The sequence below is a fragment of the Buteo buteo genome, chromosome 11 (assembly GCF_964188355.1).
Source record: "Buteo buteo chromosome 11, bButBut1.hap1.1, whole genome shotgun sequence".
Taxonomy (NCBI): domain Eukaryota; kingdom Metazoa; phylum Chordata; class Aves; order Accipitriformes; family Accipitridae; genus Buteo; species Buteo buteo.
In genome coordinates this window covers 14,090,859-14,112,232 of record NC_134181.1, presented here as the reverse complement: position 1 = coordinate 14,112,232, position 21,374 = coordinate 14,090,859, and the positions used below count along the sequence as shown (strand labels likewise).

The 21,374-nt window shown below is 46.8% G+C and overlaps 1 protein-coding gene across 1 annotated transcript; it reads left to right on the top strand.

The window, feature by feature from the left end:
• The first annotated feature begins 415 nt into the window (after window positions 1-415).
• Window positions 416-21,327, top strand: VSTM2B (V-set and transmembrane domain containing 2B). The gene is made up of 5 exons (XM_075039377.1): window positions 416-1,008; window positions 1,687-1,871; window positions 3,477-3,506; window positions 4,448-4,850; window positions 20,802-21,327. The coding sequence occupies exons 1-5, from the start codon at window positions 936-938 to the stop codon at window positions 20,888-20,890; spliced, it is 780 nt and encodes a 259-aa protein (XP_074895478.1). The 5' UTR covers window positions 416-935; the 3' UTR covers window positions 20,891-21,327.
• The last annotated feature ends 47 nt before the right edge of the window (window positions 21,328-21,374 follow it).

The following is a 21,374-nucleotide window of genomic DNA, read 5'->3' as shown; positions in this document are numbered from 1 at the left end:
TCTTCTTTTCCTTAGTGTATTTTAACAAGTAATAAACAGAGTTTGGAAGCCTGACAGCAACTGAACAATCAGCTCTGGGCACGCACACCAAGAGGAGACCCAGGCTCGGATGAGGACGCCAGCAAAAAGCAGTGCGGTTATTGCTCTTCATTCGAGTACTTCGCAGTTCCTTCTAGAGCGCGTCTGGGATCTAGAGAGAAGCGGGAGGCACACGTACAGAGCGCCGCCGAGATCAAGTTGCACAGACAAGCTCCGTGCCGGAGGAGGATGGCGAGCGGACAGCAGGCACGGAGGCGAGGGGCCGCAGCGCGCTGCGGCCGGGCGGGCGGGCGGCTGGCAGGCGGGGCCTCCCGCTGGGGGCGGAGCGGTGCGCGGCCGCGGAGGCGGGGGCCGGGCCCGCGGGTGCAGCTGCGGTCGGGCCGCTCGTCGCCGGGGAGGGGAGAGGCGAGGCGGGCTGGGTCGTGCCGCCGCCCGTGCAAGGGCTGCGCCCGGGCCGCGACGGGAACACGCTGGGCGCTCCCCAGGCGCAGGGAGAGAGGAGGCTCGTCCCTGCCGCCTCGCCGGCCCTTCCTACGAGCTCCGAGAGCGGGCTTGTCAGTGTGATGGGTCTCGGAGGGGAGCCCGGCGTCAGTTCCTCGCTGGCGGACAGCAGGAGCCCCCATTCAGGGCAGGGCAGTTGAATCCCGCTCGCGGCGGAGCACGGAAGAACCGGGACGAGATTTATCGCTTCATTCCCAGAAACGTCGTTTCCACCTGCGAGCGAGTCTGAGCAGCCGGCTGTGGATTTTATATTTGCTTCCCCATAAACCGAGGCTAGTCGGGTGGCTTTGGCGTTTTGGGAAGGAGCCCTGACCCGGCCCCGCGGCGTGCAATGGATTGAGGCGTGCCCGGCTGCGCCCCGAGCCCGGCCCCCGCCCGCAGCCCACATAGATGCGATGGAAAATCGGGGGCTCTTCTGCACCCTCTGTTACCTGATGTTCAACGCGCCTCTTCTCTTCATCGTCACCGGTGAGTAGGAACTTCTGCCTCTTCCCGCGGCGAGCCGCCTCTCCGGACGCAACTTGCTGGCGGGAGCCGGCGGGGCTCCGGTGCCGGCGGGGGCTCGCCGCCCCGCCCGCAGCTGAGCCCCAGCCGCTTCGCTCCTGCCGGCGATTGCTCCGAGTCCCGTCCTCCCCGCCGCTTTTTCCTGTGGAAGAGCTGCCGGCTGGGGGCAGGGAGCGCTGCCCGGGGGGGCTTTTTGCAGAACAAGGTGGCACTGTTGCGGCCGCAGCTGCCGGCAGCGCGGGCTCGGCGCCTCGCAGCCACCGGCGCGGAGCGGCGCGCAGCGGGCGCGCAGCCCGGGACGGTCCCCTGCCGGATCTGGGGGAGGGGGCAGCGGGACACTGGTGCCCCTCTATCCAGCCGAGGGCGTTCTCGGGAGGACGAGGGGCTTTAAGGGCCTCTTCGAACTTTCTGCTGGGGCCGCGGCCCCGGGCTGCAAGGCGGCGGGGACCGGCTCGGCCCTGCCCCGGGTGCGCAGTCCTGGATGCTCTGCTTATCCTGCGGTCACCGCACTACAGGAAACCCGTGTCTCGGACAGCGCTTAGCCCTTGAGCTGAAGCAGCTCATGTTACACTGAAAAGGACTGATCTTGTCTTTTAATCTCTCCCATTAACCAGCCCTTGTAACTCTATCTTCCCCTCCCAGCTACCTTTACTGAAGTTCCCAAAGATGTGACTGTTAGGGAGGGAGATGATATTGAGATGCCTTGTGCTTTCCGAGCCAGCGGATCCACCTCTTACTCCTTGGAAATCCAGTGGTGGTACCTTAAAGAACCAGCCAGAGAACTTGCACACGAATTAGCCATCAGTGTACCCGGCAGCAGGAGCAAGGTAATACAGTGCTATGGAGATATATCTCTTTATAGAGCGCAACATGCTCGGAGAGTGATCAGGATAAACTCAGCAGTCCCAGAGAGGACAGCTGTTCCTCTACCCCATGCCAGCGAGCCATTGGAAGCACTGGCATCCCCAGGCCCTCCCTGGGATGGAGGAGGACAGGGCATGCACCGTGGGGGACTTCACCTCAGGAAAAAAAGTCAGTGCTTTAAGGATTGTAAATAGAAAATGAAAAATGTCCCGCTGCAAAATCAGCAATGAGGACCCAAGGGAGGCAGTCAAAAATAGCTGTAGTATGAAGTGGGGACAAGCAAAAACCAGCGCTGCTGTGGGCTGAGCTAGAAATTGTTGTAAAACGTGGGCGAGCCTCTGTTTGCTCACTGATAGAGAAAGGCATGAGGGATACACCTCTCTCTGTTGGTATGTTAAGTACGTATCAATCTGCATATACAAATGCATGCAGTTTCTTGGGGTGCGCGTACACACCTACATCCATATCTGGAGCTCAGCAAGACATTTTCAGACAGTCAGATATAGTAATTAAAATGCATGAAGCAGACTTAAATCTTGCGTGTCCTTTCCCCTCCCCCTAGCAAGCCGCCTGGCACAAGGGTAGGCTCTAGTCTAAATTTTTCAGCTGCATTTCCCCAACATAAGCCAGTTCATTCTGCAGCCTCCACCCCAGGTGCAAGACACCTTGCTGGTGCCAAATGGGGCTGTACGAGGAGCCGGGTAAAGCAGGACTTCCAGGCCATGTTGCCTTACTGCCCAGGGCACGTCATCCTCTCCAGCCCCCCATCTCCTGCACCGGCAGGGTGCCCCGTGGCAGCCTCTGTGCCTGTGCCAGCTCCCCTCTCTGTGGCATGCTTGTTTTCCTGCAGAGCTCAAATAGAGATGCAAAGCATATAGACACTGAGCTAATGCGATGCCGCCTAGCTGGGGAAAGTGTAAGTCAGTTGTCAGACAGGGAAATAAATCGCTTGGATTTAAATGTCTTCTTTAACCTTATATAAAAACCGTGAGTTGCTTTTACAATAAATGATGACAGGGCATGCCTGGAGAATGATGCCCTGGGAGGCGCATCAGTGAGCTCTGAGGCATCGCTTAGGTTTACAGTAGTTGGCTGGAGACAAAAAAATAACCAAGTATGAAACCTGTTGAGCGATACCTGCTCCCAGGATGTTTCAGGACCGAAGCTCTGCTCTGAGCAGTGTGGGATCCATCCTGCCCAAGCACTTCACCGCTGTGCTAATGCTGCTGGTAAAGTGTCTTCCCCAGTGTCTGTCAGTGGCTGTGAGCAGCACAGCATGCAACAAGCATTTCTTTGGCTGCTGTTCGCACCCTTGGTAAAGGCCGCGCTTCTGTGGGCACCACAGGAGCTTCACCAAAACAGTCCCCGGGGCTGAGCACTGGTTTGCTGCGTTCTCCATTGCCTGGGGAACACCCCCCACCCCCCCAGCCACATACAGGCTGTGTGAATGGCAGGCAGAGAAAGTTGCATCTGTCTGTATCCTATCCTTGCACTGGGGTGGGAATATGAGCATCTTGTTGTGTGCTGGCAGAGCTAAGTCTAATATCCCTTTTTTTCTGTTCTTTTAGGTAACAAATAAGGATGCAACCAAAATCAGCGTAAGTGCAGCTTGAGCTGGGTGGTGTGCACCCCTCCTCCCATACACGTGGGATTTACTGCATGCCCCCCTCCTATCCTGACACATGAACGCAGCTGGGCTCGCTGGCAGCCCCGCGCCTGCAGCACAGCGGGAGCGTGGCACGTTTCCCTTCCTTGGTGTGTTGTTGCTTGGTCGAAATGTTACCATCTGTTGCTGGTTTAGCAGTCACATCTCATTCCTCACAAATCGAGAGGAGGTGATGCTTGCCTTACAGCCCTTCCTTAGCTACGTTTGAAAAGGACTGTGGGCCAGACAAGGAGAGAAGATTGCTTTTTTCCCTGCCCTCTGCAAACCCCGGTCGCCCGTGGCGACTCCTTTCTCTCCCTGTCCTGCAAGAAACGAGCCCCTTTCCCGTCGATGCGGGCCTGGGACTGCCTCCGCCCCAGCCCCCCTCGGTCCCCGCTGGGCTGCAGTACACCCGGCAGGGCTCGGCCCTCTGCAGCGGGCGCGGGGCCCACCCCCGGGGTGCTGGGCTTTCCCCGAGGGTCGGGTTCGGGGTGGTTCGGGCGGGTTGGAGCGTCCCCGGCACCTGGGACCGCTGCGGGGGCTCCGGGCGGGACTGGGCAGGGGGAGAAGGGAGAGAGGACCCCCGGGCGGCGGACGGGGGGGGCGTGGTGGCGGGGCAGGGGCTCATTCTGGATGGCGCCTTGGGGGCCCGAAGGGAGGCCGTAGCTGCGAGGTGCTGGGCTTAAACGTCCGGTGCGCTCGGCTCGCGGGGGGAATTGGCCCAGGCACGGTGTTCTGGACAGCAAAAGACGCGTACCTGGGGCGGGAGCGAGCTCCGCCGGGGCTGCACCGGGGAGAGCGGGTCGCCGCTGGGGAAGGGAAGGGGAAGAAGGGGAAGGCGGCGGGGCCGGCGGCCGCTGCTGAGGCGGTGCCCGGCGGTGCGCTCTCTTGCAGACGGTCCGCGTCCAGGGCAACGACATCTCGCACCGGCTGCGGCTCTCGGGCGTGCGGCGGCAGGACGAGGGCGTCTACCAGTGCCGCGTGGCGGACTACAGCGACGACGAGACGCAGGAGCACAAGGCCCAGGCGCTGCTGCGCGTCCTCTCCCGCTTCGCGCCGCCCGACGTGCAGGCGGCCGAGGCGGTCTCGCACATCCAGAGCGGCGCGGCACCGCGCCGCCACGGCACCGCCGCCCGGCCCACGCCGCCGCCTGGCCCCGGCGAGCGCCCGCCGCCACCCCCGCTGCCGCCCCCGGCCGAGGTGGGGACCGCCACCGCCTCGGCGGCCGCCGCCGCCGCCTCCTCGGCCTCGCCGCCGCCCGGGCAGGCCGCCATCCTCCGCCAGCAGCACGGGTCAGGTAGGGCGCGGGGGCGCGGGCGGGGGGCGCACCCCTCTACCCCGCCCGGCCGTGGCTCCCCGAGTGCCGCCGCGCGGTTTAGGCTAGGGCACCGCTACCCGCCTCGGTCGCGGCCGGGACTGGCGCTGGGACGAGCGCTCGAGCTAAGTAATTGCACCCGAGTCGGGAAGCGAACGCGCTCGAAGGAACCCAAAAGCCGGGGCCTGGGCCGGGGCATCGCGCCCTGCCTCGTCGAGAGCTGGCGCCGAGGCGCGGAGCTGGGGCGGTGGGTCTGAGGGCAAGGCGGGGACCGGCCTCCTTTGGGTAGGTGCTGCGGGAGGCCCCGCTGTCAGAGGCCCCCTTGCAGCGTTTCGGGCGGGGTGTTTTAAACAGCAGCTGCGGCCTCAAGCGAGCGAAATGCCGCGGCTGTTCTGCAGAGAACTGAAATCGGCGAGCGGTGACGGGGGCTGGTCGGCCGGGGCGGGCACGGGGCCCGTGCAGAGCAGGTGACAGGTTCGGAAGGGAAATGTCAATTGCTGTGTGATGAGCTCCACGTTTGAGTTGCTGGCAGGATAAGAGTTGGAGATGCTATGCGAGTTGGAGATACTACGCTCTGGAACGGTTTGCAAACGTAAACGTTGTGCTAATACCGATTGTCTACTAGTTAATACCGTATTAAGTTAATAATGCCACATTACCATGTTATGGCTAGCCGGAAAAGGCCATTGTAAACTTTTGTTTACGCTAATGACAGCAGCAAAGAACAGAGTCTTAAATGTGGATTGCAAAGCTATTTGAAGCTTCAGAGGTGTGCTGCTCTGACTGGGCTTTAGCTCCCCTCTCAGCCACTGTCACTTAACTAAGGTTGAACAAATGTCCCTGCCAAGTTATCTGTGGAAGAAGGGAAACAATTTTATGCCACTGACTGTGCAGGGAAAGCCCTGAGCTCCCCTCTCTGCTGAGTCTCTTCTGACGCAGGTTCATAATCCTCACACAGGAACGTTCACACTTCTTCCTGATACCTCTTCATGCTCTCAGGGCAAACTGTTGCAGGTTTTGGCTCACAGTAATGGAAATCATTTGTATGTAGGTCACTGTGACCTGCCGGTGCTTTACAGGTGCTGTGTTTTCTCTGACTGCTACCTTTCGCTGTTTTTTGAACAATTTAGTTTCTTTCTCATGTAGAAATATATGTGAAAACTAGGTTTTACTCCTTACCATCCTTAAGACTAAGCTGGCTGTTCATTGGTGTCTAGTGGAAGACAAAGCGGTAATTCCTGAGGTCTTAACTACAGGTGCCTGTGGGCATATAAAAAAGTTCAGTTTGCTTTTGGTGAATTCACTGACCACAAGAAATTAAACTGAATACTGTAAGGCTCACGATCTGTTGTTTTCCTATTGGAAAGATCTGGTTTCCTTCTAGGAGCCCAGGGCTGGTGGTTGTTTTCGTGTTTCTTCTTTCCACTCCCCGCAGTGAGAATTCTTGCAACATTTTCCACATTGACAGTGGAAGTTAGGTTTAGGATTCACGGCACTGTGTGCCCTGCCTACTGAACCCAGAGCTTATGTAAGTGCATCTGAACTAAAAACAGGACGATGGAAGTGCAGTGGGCTCAGTTCCATCTCAACAGATGGATGTGAGTGTGTGCCGCCAAGACAGCATGTCAAATATGTCTGTTAGGGCAAGACCCCCTGCCCAGATCATCTAAACTGCTGTCTATCCTGATTTTGTACATGTCTGTGGTTCGGGAATGGGGCACTGCTGCATCATTTCTAGGCTGGATTAAATTTTGAAAATAAACTATAAGCATTGTGGCCAGCAGTGGAGATAATGGAATGATTTAAATCAGTGAAGAAGGTAGTGGAATGCAGAAAAATTCTTTGTGGGGATCTCCAGATGGAGACTGATGCTAACAGGGCTACAAAATAGGCTAAACCAAAATTTCCTGCTGTGACATCTCTCCTGTGCACACTAGTATCTGTGAACAGTGCCACTCCGTGGCAGTCTCCGTGCTGGGAGAAGGCTGAAGTCAGTGTAAAGAGCACAGGACTCCTGTTCTTGTTCATAGTACTGACTTAATAAGGTATAAACCAGCAGTTGCTTTTGTCTCCATACAAGGGAGGCAACTGATTTTGTATTTGGGTATGGTCCTCTGTAAAAATACTTTGCTTGAACCAAGACCCCCTGAATTACAGGCTTCTACTGGGTTTGTTGTAATTTCCATACCTGTGGCAGGTTGGAGCTGCTTGTATTGCTTATCAATAAACCATCAGCCACAGTGTGGCTCAGGAGGTTAGCAGCTGAAAGACTTGGCCCTCGAAGTTCCTGATTCAGGTGCGTTCTGGACCAGAACTGTCTGAGACTTGTTACCACGAGATGCCTCTTTGGTTGCTTTTGTGAAGCAGATTGCTGGTTGCTGTTCCAGTCCCTATCACTGATGTATTTTAGAAACACTGTCTGGGCCAGGCACTTGGTTTGAAGCAGAGAGAGACAGCTTGGTGTAGAGTCAAGAAATGGATTTATCTCCCCTAGACGTGAAGTGTTGCTCCCTACCCAGAATAAAGGCATGTGGATAAAAACTAACGTGGAGGTCAGTGTGATGAGAACTTGCAGGGATCTCACCTGCTTTTGTGAGGAAATGGAAGACTTGGGTCTCCAGTGCTGTCACTTGGGTCGGATAAGCACTAAACTTTCTTCAAAATACCTTGAAAGAAAATTACATCCTTGAGCTTCAGAGTTTCCCAATTGTATGTTGAAGTGGTGTTGTTTAGAGCTAATATAGGTACAGTAATTATTTTTCACTGTAAATAATGCAGTCTCTTTATAGGAAATACTTTTTTTTTTTTCCCCACCTCTTTTTTTACCTCTGGAAACTAGAAGTCCTGTTTTGAGTCCACGCCCTCAAGGCAGTGTCATAGGTGGTTTTCCACACACTAGGGCCATCAAATCAAACTAAATCTTTGTTCACATAGGTGTGTAAGACTGCAGGACCTAACCCTGTGTTGCTGTATGAATTACATACTGGCATAGCAGCATATTTTGAGCTCTGTAACACACATACAGATAAGTACTTGCACCAAACCTGTGTGTAATAATTGAATCATCTAATGCATTTACTCTCAAAAGTCTTTAGCATTTGTAAGTCTTTTCATTGTACACAGGGATATTTCCTCTGTGTAAAAGCAGAAATGTGCTCAAACAATGGATTTGCCATCAGTGATTAAGAAACACCCTCATTTAATACACTGGAGAGCTCTGCCTAAAAGCTGATGGCATGGCCCTAGCCACAGTGTCCTGCATGAATTGTGTTCTAATCCTGTTTTCCTTGCAATAGCAATCTTCCCGGTATGTTCAGTGTAGTTAGATAGGGCCTCTGTGTGCTTGTATTCCAATAAATGTGATTATAGTTGAAATGCTGCTTTCAGATGTGCCAGCAGGGCTCTTGTTGATTTCAGGTGGAGTCCCAGTCATGCACTGTGGAAAAATGTGATTCTTTACATCTTCTAGTTGAACTGAAATGTGAACTTATTAGAATAAATGTGTCTGTCAGTGAGATTCTGTAAAGAGCATAGAGTCTCATCTGACAAACCAGGTATAAACAGAAAATCCATAGTTTTGGACATGTCATCTGAAGTTGTATTTGGTAGAAATTTGTGATCAGCATTATAGTATATAAGGGAATAGATCCAGTGTAACAGAAACATTGCCCAGTATGCCAGAAATATTAGCTACTCAAACAGAATTTTACCTTTAATGTTTAAACTACCATATAAAAACTTACTGCTGCGGTCTCATGAGAGTCAAAAAGATTACCGCTTGTCTGCCCGTAAGGTAGGCTGAAGTGGAAACTGAGAACATGTTACTTAGGCTGCAAGGAGGCAAAGATCTGCTGGTAAGATCATTGGTTTTAATACTACCAGAGAGGGAGTTGTTGTCCATATGGTTCTAAATGAAAATAATATTTAGCTTTCAGTTTAAATACATAGACACAAATGGAATCTTTTGCTGTAGGAAAAAAATCAGGGTGAACAAATGAAAGGGCACATACAGTGTTAATGTGTTTGGAAGTGTTCCTAGTTTTTACTGGGTAGGTGGGGGGGATATAGGAGCATCACTGAGCATAACGTGCAGTGTCTCTGTCCCAGAAAGTTTGTAGTCCAAATGGGTGAGACGGACAAATGGCAGGAAGAGCGATGGCCAACTTTGTTGAGTGTGTGGCAGCTGTGAAATTAAATGTGAAAACTTAATTTCAGATCTCTAAAATTTAAGTCCAGTGCCTTAGTCACGAGACTAACTTTGTCATCTGATAAGTGAAGTAATAAACAAGGATCTTCATACTGACCTTCTGGGAGGCAAATAGGACGTATTATATCCTACCAAACGGTCTCCAAAATGAGTGCCTGTGTATCGGCTTGGGGGCAATTTTTAGTTTAACTTCTGAGCAGAATGTTGATCAGACATTGCAGCTTCCAAATTCTCTTTTATTTGTTTGATCTCTAGCCTCAAAGCTCTGAAGTGAAAGATTTAAATAAAATAAACAAAGATGGGAGTGTGAAACAAGAAACTGTGCTTCATTATGCTTAGAGTGCTCTAGGAAAGACACAGAGAGACTCATGTGTTATGCAGAGATGAAGTGTTCACAGCAAGGAAGAAAATAAGTCTTCACGCCTATCCCCCTCTACCCCCCACAAAGCCTTTTATGTGTGAGGCAGAAGGAAGTCTGCTTGTGGGCTACATGGCCTGAGATAATAAAGGACCAGGTCCCAATTCTGCAGTCTGTGTGCGTGTGCAGCTCGCCGTGATGCTCGTGAGAGCAGTACATGCACTAAGTCAAGCTGTGGCAACCTACCTTGAGGCAGGAGACCGTGTGGGAGCCTGTTAGATCTCCATTGTGCACGGGGAAGCAAAAAGTATTTTTTTTGCAGCTTAGAGACAAGAAAGTAAATGAACACACTGTTTTCTCGAGTGTAACGAGCTGCGGCTGGTTAGAGGGCCTTTGTTTGGAGTGGCTGTGGGTGAGTTTGGATTAACTTTGGGTAAGGGTTTGGGTCTAGGGCTTTCCTGGCTTTGTCAGAATTTGAATGACTCTGCATGCTAGTTTGAGAAACAGCCCATGGAGCTCGTTTATCTTTGATAGATGAACATTACACAGAATAGCAAGAAGGGAAAGTCTCTCTATGTTGCTGTTCAGCTTAGGCTCCCTACCTTTCCAACTCGGTAATGTCTGGGTCTACTTCACTCCCCCTGTGCTTTTTATGAGACCATACATGAGCTGACGTTCTGTTGTTATTTGTAGTTAAATGCAACCTGGGTCACATCACATTTTCCTTTACATTAAGTAAAGTAGCAAGACAGAGGCCATAAATGAATTATCAGGCTGACCTCCTAAATGTCACTGGATAATAAACATGCAAAAAGAATTCTAATTAAATACACATCACTAGCACTTTAATATCTAGGCAAATTAGACTGCTTTGGGGACAAGTGAGGACAAATTTCTTCTTTTGTGTGTGTGTAATGTCCAGTTTGAGAATTAATCCACAAAAGCACGAACTGCAGTACCGTGTCACCTCATTACCTAGGGCAGAAACAAGCTGTGCCAGGGTGTTTTTGTACTGTGGAAATGCAATTTATTTGAGTAACCTCCTTTCAGCGGTTCTTGCTTGTTCCCTGGAGGACAGAAAAAAAATGTACTAACCTATTCTACTAAAGCCTGTGCAGTGTCCTTGAAGAAATCTGAATACTATTTGAACTTCTTTAAGATCTTCAAGGTATAGATGAAAAAATGTTTAAAAAGATATTACTGAACACAATGAAAGGGGTGTTCCAGGTCTTTCTAATGAATGTGGAAGCTGTACCTAATGCTGGTCTAGATTTCTAGATGAGAGGGAAGGCTGAGTGCAACTATGTGTCTTTTTGCATGAACAAACAGCATTTGGGGAAGGAATACACATATACTGCTAGTTCTTTATGTAGGGTTTCAGTAGATACTTTGCAAAATGGAGTCTTAGTTTACAGTACCAGCTAACTTAGTTTGTATATTTTACAAGAGGCAGATATTGTTACGCATTCGCCACCTCTGCTATACTGATGCAGCTTTACTGATGTATAAAGTAACACTTGAACTGTGTTGTGGATTGTATAGGTCCTTAATATTTTAAGTGGTATACTTAGCAGTCATAGCAGAAAGAATCTCAAGACAATCTTACTGGTGCTAGTTTTGAGAAGGGTATTAATAGTGGTGTTTCTGTAGTTGGAAAGCAGAAATAAAGGAGGATCTGCCAGGAAGTGAATCTTACAGTAGTCCTGTGAAGAAGGTGTGTCTTCTTTACGTAACACAGCCTAACAGGACTGTGCTGGTAATAAAAGCGGTTTGGTTTGGGTTTTGATTTAGCTTTGCTAAAGCAGTAAGAATGCTGGCAGGTTCACTATTGCTGTTTACTATGTGTTTTTTAAAATTAGATAATGGCAGAGCAGTCCTGTATGTCAATAATAAACAGTTCAAGTAGGTTTGTATTGGAAAAAATGGGGTTGTCAGCAGAATGGTATTATTTGTCACAACAGCGGTTAAGAACCGAGTATTTTATATTGCTAGGCTGTTATCAGTTGGGAGGCAATTTTATTAGCTGGAAAGAAGAACAGTTTGGCAGAGCAGCAACTGTGCTCTGTGGAGAAGTCAGTGTGATCGCAGTGCGCAGATCATTGTGCCACGGCTGGAGAAGGGAGCTGTGCTAACAAAGCTTACGCAGGGTGTCAAGTAGTTGCTGTAATATCTGGTCTTACCCTGCATTTGCATGGCTGTGGCTAGGAAGCAGAGCAGCCTTGCGTGTCCTAGGAGCGGCTGCTAACTTCAAAATGAGGTAGTGCACAGTTAGTAAGTCCTCTAATGGACACAGTCTTCTATGTCTGTCATTTTATTGGTCATGTGTAAAATTCACTGAACTGGTATAATTAGAACTACTTTACTACTTTATAAATTTTAAAATCGGTGTTCTAATCTGAATCCCTCTCACGCCAGGGAGCAGGAGATGTCACATGTAAAGAGGGCACTGAGGAATATCCCATGTCCACAGTTTTTCCAAATAATCCCTTGCTGGCTTATTCCATAAAGTTTGGCCTCCCTTAGATCTAGGGCATGGCAATGTCTTTAGTTAGCTAATATCTAGCAAATATCAATTGTTGGAAAGGTTTGGAGGGTCTGTGTATTTGTGGGTCATTCCCAAAATCTCACCATTTGTTTACAGAAAAAAAGTGATCCCTTCTTTGTGTAAATCACAGGCTCTGCTTTTTTTCAGGCATATGCTCTCAATACAGCCATTTTCCCTGTGTCATTATGTATTCCGATAACGCACTTACCTCTATTCTTTAAGTATGGACACGATAGGGTTATTTTTTCAAAAAAATCCTTAGATAATCTGCACTCGGATCTGCTTAACTTTAGTAATTCTGATTGGAGTGGTAATTACAACCACATTGGCAGCTTGCTCCTAATCCTGATCAAGTCAAAAATACTCTAAAAGACAGTGAAGTGAGAACTACAGTGTCTTGTTCTTTGTTTCTGGGTTGCAAATATTTACAGCTTGTATCAATTACAGAATGTAAATCTGTGATTCTGTCCAGTGTGACTCTTATTGCAAGTCTTTTCCTGAAGTGTCGATTTACGGAATTGTGTGACCATATCTAGCTTTCCTGTGCTTCGCAGTGTGGCTCCTCCTGCTTATAATGAAAAACTTGAGAATGTGGCCCAGACTCACCTCAAAGCTCAGTAACTGAAACCTGCTACCAGTATTCTTCATTGCCTCATCGTTTGGGGAGTTTGAGTTGTGCTTTTTGCTATTTGTGTGTATCAATATGCTGTGGACTTGCTCACATAGTAGTACTGAAGAAGGATGGCTAGGGCTGGATGCTTATTTATCACCTGAATTACCACTAATGTAGTTAGTTATTTTTCTGTAAGTTTTAGTTCAAAATTCATTTTCCACCAAATCATATTACAAAGAATTTTGTATCTCTCATTATTCAAGAGTCAAGGAGTGAATTAATGGTGCTTCGTTTTGTTAGGTTAGTTTTAGATCATGGAACTGCAGAAAATTCTGGAAATGAAACAAATCCATACTTGCATGTTTTGGATCTCTTTAGTAAGATAGTTGGTGAGGAGAGATCATCTCACAGATACCAAAGCAGAAGTCTGTTTATGGGAATGTACTACAAAGTAGAGACCAGCTGCAGGTCTCAAAAGAGGAAAGTTACTGGCTTATTTAATTGCAGCCCAATGTAAAGTATTTAAGCTGTATAATCTATATAGCATGAATGACTCTTCACATATTCAGGATACATTTCTATTCTACATTGACACTGTCTGTAGCAGTGTTTCCTTTTGGAGCTTGTTATAAATAGTCTCAGTGTTTTCTTGAAGCATGTGCTGGTGTTTTCTTGAAGTTTTTCCTTAATTTCTCTGAAGAGTGGGTATTTGGAGTGGTTGGGCAGTTTATTTGGCTGTCTCCAGTGTAGGACAGATCCCAAGAGCAGCCCCTCAGAGGCACAGCTCCATGTGAATCGGCTCAGCTGCTGCTCTGCTGGGCTCTCCAGGGGCACCACCTTCTCTCAATACAGCAATTTTCATAGTCAAATGTAGCATTTGGAAGACATGGAGTGAGGCTTTCAGTAAGACTGCTGACTGCTCTGTACATCTTTGGCTACCACAGAAGGGAAGTGGGAATATTGAGGGAAAATGTACCAACTGTTTCCTGTATTGTGTGTCCCTACTTGTAACTTCAGTGGGAGGTGAGTTTTTACCAGCCTATTGACAATGAAACTGCATGTTTCTCTGGCAACCTAAAAAGTAGAAATATTTCTAATAAAGGTAAAATTATTTCTTGCTCTCTATCTGATATGCACATCCGTATATTCATCAAATCCACTAGTTCAACTACCCCTCTTTCTGTTTGTCAGTAGCTGTGTTTAATAGAAAAATGTCTTGCAACACAGACTTGCAGCAACTGTCGAACTGGATCACATCAATTGTCCATCTAATCCTGTAGCTTATGTCTAATAATGTCCTTACGATCTAAGAGAAAAAGGGAAGAGCCTCCATAGAGGATAATTGAGCACTTGACTGATCTGTGTACCATATGCATGTTTGGAAGGGATTGTCAGTCCTAGCATTTTGAGAACAATTAATGAGTCTCAGTTGAAAAGAGCTCTAATGTGATCAGAAATCCACCTCAATGATTGCAAGTGCCTTGAGAAACATACACCCAACTCCTCTACCAATTCCTACATCTGTCCGACCCCACAGGCACTCACAAAGGTTGACTTCCAGCAAACCACTGCAGTACTTTGGAAAATCAACACTGCAGAAGGAATCTTTATTTTCTTAGCTTCGTATCAGAACCAAACTTTTTCTTCTGCATCATTTCCTTGCATGACTACACCTCCCTCTACTTGCCATCCAATTTCTTTGTTTTCTAATCTGTCCATAACTATGTGATGTACATGACCCATTTTTCACAGCGTATGCTAAAACAGGGGCTTCACAGGTGGTTAGCCATGTTGTAGTTTCCTTTCTCAAAGTGGGGGGTTAAGGGTGTCAGTCGAAATGCTCAGGGAGCTAGAAGATGCTGCTTCTCAAGAAAACAAGGTTCCGCTGGTCTGCTTAACAGTGCTGTCATGCCTTTCAATATGCGGCAATTCCCATGCCTTCCTGCTACCCCTGCAGTGGTTTACCACTAAAACACCGAAGTCTTCTGTCCTAGATGGGCTTTTTCAGATGTCACATCAAGAACAATCAAAATTAAGAATAGGCTACTACAAAGAATTGGATTTTCCTCAAATACACATACTTACTTTCCTGCCTGTGCTGGAAATTTGCATTGTGCTGCCCTGTATGCAGCCTCTGTAGCGTTATCACACCGTACATTCTACCTCACCTCTGTGTTCAGTCACATGAGTTGAGCCCAGCATGTAAATAGATATAGATATGGGCAAGTCAGACATGGTCATTTCAGGAGTGCTAAATACTCCAGATGCAAATGGAATGTTATTTGAAATACTAAAACCTGTTGAGTTTCCAAAATTAGGATAGGAGTGGCTTTCAGTTACCCTTGTTACACGGTATTTTGGCAGTTCACTTCTAAATATAGGCCTGAACGTAGCAGCGGGTATCTTAAGTGAGAAGGTAGACAAACTGTGAAACTCAGGTATATTTGAGAAGATCTAAAATGATGACACAGTTTTTACAAAACTCTGGCCAGTAAAGCTGGTTTCAGTTTCCTGGAGAGTTTGAGGCTACAGTGTGGATAAGGAAAGTGAAACATGGGCATTTTCAAGAAGAATGATGTGGAGGGCAATGCTGATAGTTTCACGCAGCTGCGTGAGAAGACCTTACTCTTGACCTTAAAAACCTTGATGGCATGGATGAAGGAAGAAAGCAGGATCACTAGCTTATACGTGCGTGGTTGTGTAGAAATAACTATGTCTGCTGACTTCTCTGAGGCATTTTTTTGAGATGAGTTATGGAAAGCTGTTCTAAAATTCAGCGAATCGTAAATAAAAATGTGTAGTGGGTGGAAAACTAATTTTGTCATCGTGCCTTCTAGGCAGGTTCAGTGGTGAGCAGATCCCATGCAGTTGCTTATAAATATGTGGGAAGTCACCATTGCCAAAATTAGCAACACCAAAAGGCAGCTCAGAAGCTGTTTCTAGTTGTGCTTAGGCATGATGATCCACAGCCAGCTGAAAGCCAGGAGCCATGGGGACCCCATAGTTTAGTATTTTTGCATAGATTTTCATAGTATCACATAATTCTTTTAACAAGAGCACTTCATGTTACATGCAGTGCTCTAGGGTTTAGCTGCGAGAGTGTGCTAAAGTTAGCACAGGCTCTGGGTACGCTTCTGCACATCATCCTGGAGAATTAGCACTTGGTGAGGAGTATGAAGTTTAAGGCACCAGTTACAAGCCTTAAAAAAACCCCGACAGCAAAAATGCAGTGTGTGGATTGTGCTGTAAGTATTTAAGAGTGGAAGAAGCATATCTGCAGCTTATAAGATCATGTCTCAGACTGCGAAGTAATTCTAATGCGGTGTGGCTTATTATCTCTTCAGTTCAGTAAGTGTATAGTGACTTTAGTAATGGCGTCTTTTTAATTAAAAACTTCTAAGAAGCTCTTGGATCTGAAGTTTGGTAAATTCCCTTCAATTCAGTGGAAGTGCTCCAAATGTATGTCAGTGAGAGAGCATTTGTTTTATCTAGGAGGTTATTGCATGTAATGATCCTTGACCAACGACCCCTATAAACCCCTATTTTTTCCATAGATACAAGATAGCAGGAGCAGTTTCTCCAAGAATGTCTCAAGTGCAGTCTAAAGTTTCTGGATGGAGAGAATAAATCAATCTATATGGTCAGTTTGATCCCTCACCTCTTAATGAAATGCCAGGTTTGAGAGTTTTAATTGAACATTGTTCTGTAAGGAAACAGGCTGAGGCTAACAGGTCACTGCATAAAAGCCATTACAGAGAAATGTCTCATGATACTGCCAGCCGGAGTCCCAGCTCCATCATGAATAGGCAGTCAGATTTAGGTGTTCTCTCATCTTTCAAGGAAAATAGACTACTGATGTCTTTCAGCTTTTTATTATATGGGCCACTGTATTTTTGCCACTATCTATCTCAGAAAGGGACATCAAGGAACTTTTCAGATTCTTTCTAGGAAGAAAAATAGGAAACTGCTGGAAACTCTGTTTTTGGCTGTTGGTTAAATATAGCTTGCAAAAAAAAAAATCATCCCATTTTTTCCGTGTGTCCCAAGTCACTTGGTTAATTAATGTTTGTTTTCAGTTGGATGAACTAAGTCAAACTTTGATGAATGCTGGCACAAAACAAATTATTAAATAGAAAACTACAGTAAAACATTATTATGTTGTAAATCGAAAAAAAGGATGAGTGATGCCAGAGAGCAATTCACCCTACACAAACATAACAATTTGTTATTGTTCTGCTTAGTGGTAGACCTTCCCTTTTAGCTATGTGCATATAAATAATTTAAAAGCAAAATTGTAAATCTGTGTAGTGATAAATAAGGTTACAATATCAAATGAATATTCAAAATATAAATGAAATGTTTTCTTGTAAGGGTCTGTAGTTTGTAAGTAACTGTGTACTCCTGATTTAAAGTCTCTGGATAGAAACTGCCTGTTCTCAAATCTGGGTCAGTCGCGTGTCCAGATACTTAGTGGTCAAGACCACATGCTGTTTGTTTACATCTACAAATGTAGCAATTTATTCAGTAAAAGTCAAGACTTCCACTACTGCAGTGAAAGCTGAATTGAGGACACTAAGTCCAGCTTGTTTATAAACAATACTACCTATAATGAAAAGGGTTCAGGTTAACTAAACAGGGAGAATTTACTGGAAATGGTATTTCCAGTCTGCTTATGTTCAGAGGGAGGAGAATTCTGAAGTCTGTGTATCTGCTTCTACTGCCTGAAGTCTTAGAGCAGAGTAACGCTGAATCAGTATGAAAAAAAGCAGCTTGTAGTTGGCGTTCAGTAAGAATAATTGCTTTCAAAGAATTTTTAAAAAATATGTTTTATTTAACTGCTGAGATTCTGTTAACAGACTCTGAACTCACATTCTGCTGTCAAATTAAGATGAAGAATGTAGGTTAAAAACAATGGCAATTTCTACAGGAGGAAAAGACAAAAAAATTTGGACTGTTGCATTAATTCGCAGTTCCACATTGAGATTGAAACTAAAACCAGTACATAAAGGTAAAACTGGTGTAGGAATTATTTTGGTAAGCAGGCACACAGCTACAGCATGGAGTTGTGACTAATACTGCTTTCCATTCAGAACAGAAACAATCCTAACCCGGTGTCCTTCGCAGGCCTTCAGTATGATGGTTGTTAGAGCACTTGAGCTACAAGAGCCTGTTTCTCCAGGTTGAGTTCTTCAGCATTTCCAGGGGGGATTCCCCCCCTTACAAAGTGCAGCGTTCTTTTTGAGTAACTGGCAGCATCTCCTCAAACTCGAGTCCTCTTTATTGAAAGAACAAGCTCAGCCCTGGCAGGGAAAAACGGGTTCTCACTGCCCTCAGCTTTGAGCATAATAAATAAATACCCAAGGCCTGATCTGCACTGCAGTGGTGGGCAGGTGTGGAATTGGCACAAATTCAGCACCTGTGAGCTGCGTGCAGCTGCCAGGAGTGTTGGCTGCTCCCAGGCTATCCTTGCCATCCCTGGGTACAGGGGATGGCAATAGCACATGGGGACTATCCTGGGCTGGCGTTCTTCCAGGTTTGCCAGGTCCCAGAAGTGAGAAGAGCCATCTGACAGCTTGGAAATGGGGATGTGCTGGCTGGAAGTATGGGTCTGTCATGCCAGTGACTGCAATTTGTGAATAAGCAGTCAGTCTTCAGATAACACATAGCATGTCAGGCTCAGAGACGGACAGAAAATGGGGTTTACCTTCAGCCTTCGCAGCCAGCAAGCTGTTTTCTCTCGCTGGTGCAGACAGATTTGTTGTTAGGGCTTTATCCTTGCTAAAACTGTAGGATATAATGTATTTGTGAATTGACTGTCTATTTTTAAACGAACGGCGGGACCTGCTAGAGGAGGGAGGTCCCTGAGGCTGGAAAATGGCTGTCACAGCCCTCTTTCTTTGCTCCCAGGCTGACGCGGAGGCTGGGAAGTCTGGCAGGGTTAGCATCAGCACAGGCAGGGCTCCCACTGCCCTCACCCTCTCAGCGCACAAAGGTTGCTTATCCTGCCTGCAGGTCTCCAGGGGCAGACCCTCCTTGCACCTCGGCTCTGCAGGGCTGGTTCCTGGGGCAGGGAAGGCAAGTCTGAGCTTGTGAGATCTTGCGTTGCTGCCTCAGAGCAGCAAGGACGTTTGGGGCTGGTGATTGTCTGTCCCATGTGCTGGCCAGGAACCTGAGCTTTAGCAGCTGTTGTGCACTTTCCTGCACACGCTTCTAGTGTCTTTTGGCAAGAATTTAACGAGTTACTCCTTTAGTTACCAGAGTTAATTGTGTGTGTTAGTGATTTTTCAGCTTTAAAAAGAAAAATCCTGAATTCATCTTAATGGCTTGCTGTTGCTATGTAGTCAGTCCTTAGCCATGTGTTTGTGCATGCAAGGATTTAATTAAAACCTTAATAACTAAATAATCTCCACACAGTCTAGGTGTCTATGAGATAGCACTATGGAGACATTTCTTGAGTTCCTCACTTGCACACCACATTACTATGAACTATTTTTTGATATTGGATAATAATACTCTAGCTTTGCTGGTGAGGTCTATATAGGTTATGAGGCAACCTGAACAGTGAGCCCAAGAGCAGTGGTTTACTCAGGAACTGTTCGAGGTATTTCCTTTGATCATGCCACAGCTGAGAGAGACTCACATCTCCTAGAGACCAAGACTAAAGTATTCACATTAAGGTACCTGAAGTGAGTTTCCTAAATAGAAGTGGCCTGATTCTTTTTTCAGAGATACTGAACATGAAAAACTTTTTTTTTTTTAAAGCTTTCACGCTTTGCAAAGTGGCTCTGCCAGTCACTTTTCTGGGTGGCTGTCAGTATTTTGGGCATTGATTACTCCTGTATGTAGGGTGTTCAGCACTGATGAAGCCTTTCCCCAGGTGTCTCTGTGCACTCCAGCTGCAGGGCAAGGCTCCAGCTGGGCTCTTGCTTTTGTATTCACCCCTGTGGAAACGCCCCACAGCCATATGAGGCATCAGTCACATGTATGCAGCCCTGTATTGTCATGATGCAGTGTTGGTGACAACAGCACACGCTAGGGAATGTCATGGCTTTGCAAAGGGGTCACCTATTGGCACTTGGGACCCAAAGAGCTGCTGCTGTGGACCAGCCCAGCCTTGTTTGCATGGGCTCAGCAGGGGCTTGGGGAGTGAAAGGCAGTGGTCTCTTGTCCTGCAGCAATGGTGAAGGCTGCACCAGGACAGCAGAACTTCTCCATAAGAAGGGGCTGTTCTCACCCTTGCCCGGCAGCAGAGCGGTGACCCATTTCAGAGATGGAGTCAATGCACCTCAGCCCCATGGCTCAGCCCTCCCACATGAGGGAGAGGGGCCGGACCATGGTGGTACACAGTAAATTCCTCTCTTTTTGGCATAGGTAACTAGAAAATTATAAAACTGAACAACTATCTTGGTGTCTAAGTGGATATGAGGCAGGGACAGCCTTGTTAGCTGCAGTATGGACATGGATACCATTTCTTACTGTGAGCAAAGGCATTGGTGTCTGCCCCTGCCCAAGGAGAGCTGCGTCCTCCTTCTACAGCCATAAGGTCACAGGCACCTGCTTTCCCACGATGGCATGTACATAACTACCCCTGCAGCCCTATATCATGCCACATAAGCTTACCTCATAGGAGCGGGAGCAGTCTTGCCCTCCCTGGGTTTGGATGAAATGACTGTAACAGAAGTGTTCCACATCTGACCTCTGTTTTTCTATAGCTCCTGTACACATTTTAAATTTAAAATTCCGCTCTTTCCTATAAAAGGTAAAGAAGATGTCAAGGTCTTGCTGTTCCCATTCCAAATGAAATGGGTTCATGTCCTGTTAATCAAGGAGTACAGCCACAGCATTTGTCATTTCCCTTTAAAGTAATGGGTGGTGGATACCTGTCATTTCTCAAGAAACTATATACCAGATTAAGGTGTATTTATAGAAATCTCAATTGCTGGTAACTTGGCTGAAGCCAAGTTTAGCCATACCATTAGTAATGCATAATGAAATGACCTAAGTGGAGTTAGATTTGTGAGGGGGAAGAGAAGGCTATTTGAGTTGGATAGCTTGAGGATGCTGTTTTACTATTAAAATTAAGCTTCTGACCCCTGGCTCTGAAGTGATAAAAATAAATCTTCCTATATTTCTCTTCTGCATTTAATCTTCTATATTGGAAAAGATAAAGAATAAAATCTCCTTCTCTCCCTTGTCTCTTTCTTTTCTAGGTACAGGACCTATTTATGCTACAGACCCACTTCTATATACGTCCCTGTTAATACTGCATAAGCTTATACATTTATTAGTAAACCACTGATGGACTACTACTTCCACTCCTCCTCAGCCAAACAGAAAAGAACCTATTTAAAAACAGAACAAACCCCTGACAAAAAAATACCTACACTTTTAAAGATGGACAGAAAGAGACTGAAAGAAGCATGATAAATTCTACGTGGGGGGAAGAACATATTTTTGGGGATGCCACAGAAAGTAAACCACATAGAATAATGCATCTAGTTTCCAGACTATGGTGTCAAGCCCTGCTCTGTGCATGGCACTTATGATTTCTTTATTTTAATGTAATATTTTTTCTTTTCTAAACCTTTCCTCTGACTCTTCATTTTGCACGAACTGTTGAGCAGTTATCTTTATGACAATATGTAAAGATGTTGGGTCAAAGCCCTTCCTAAGAAAGGAAATATTTTTAGTAGATTGTGTTTAGGTTTTTTGGATTTCCTTTTTCTTTTTTTTTTTTTAATTAAATTATTTCTTTTGGAGACATTTTAATTAAAAAGGTAGAT

Bases quoted from the DNA above. Each gene is read 5' to 3' on its own strand.
- VSTM2B (XM_075039377.1), top strand. From the start codon at position 936: ATGGAAAATCGGGGGCTCTTCTGCACCCTCTGTTACCTGATGTTCAAC. The intron at 1,009-1,686 runs GTGAGTAGGAAC...TTCCCCTCCCAG, and splicing joins TCTTCTCTTCATCGTCACCG to CTACCTTTACTGAAGTTCCC. The intron at 1,872-3,476 runs GTAATACAGTGC...CTGTTCTTTTAG, and splicing joins TACCCGGCAGCAGGAGCAAG to GTAACAAATAAGGATGCAAC.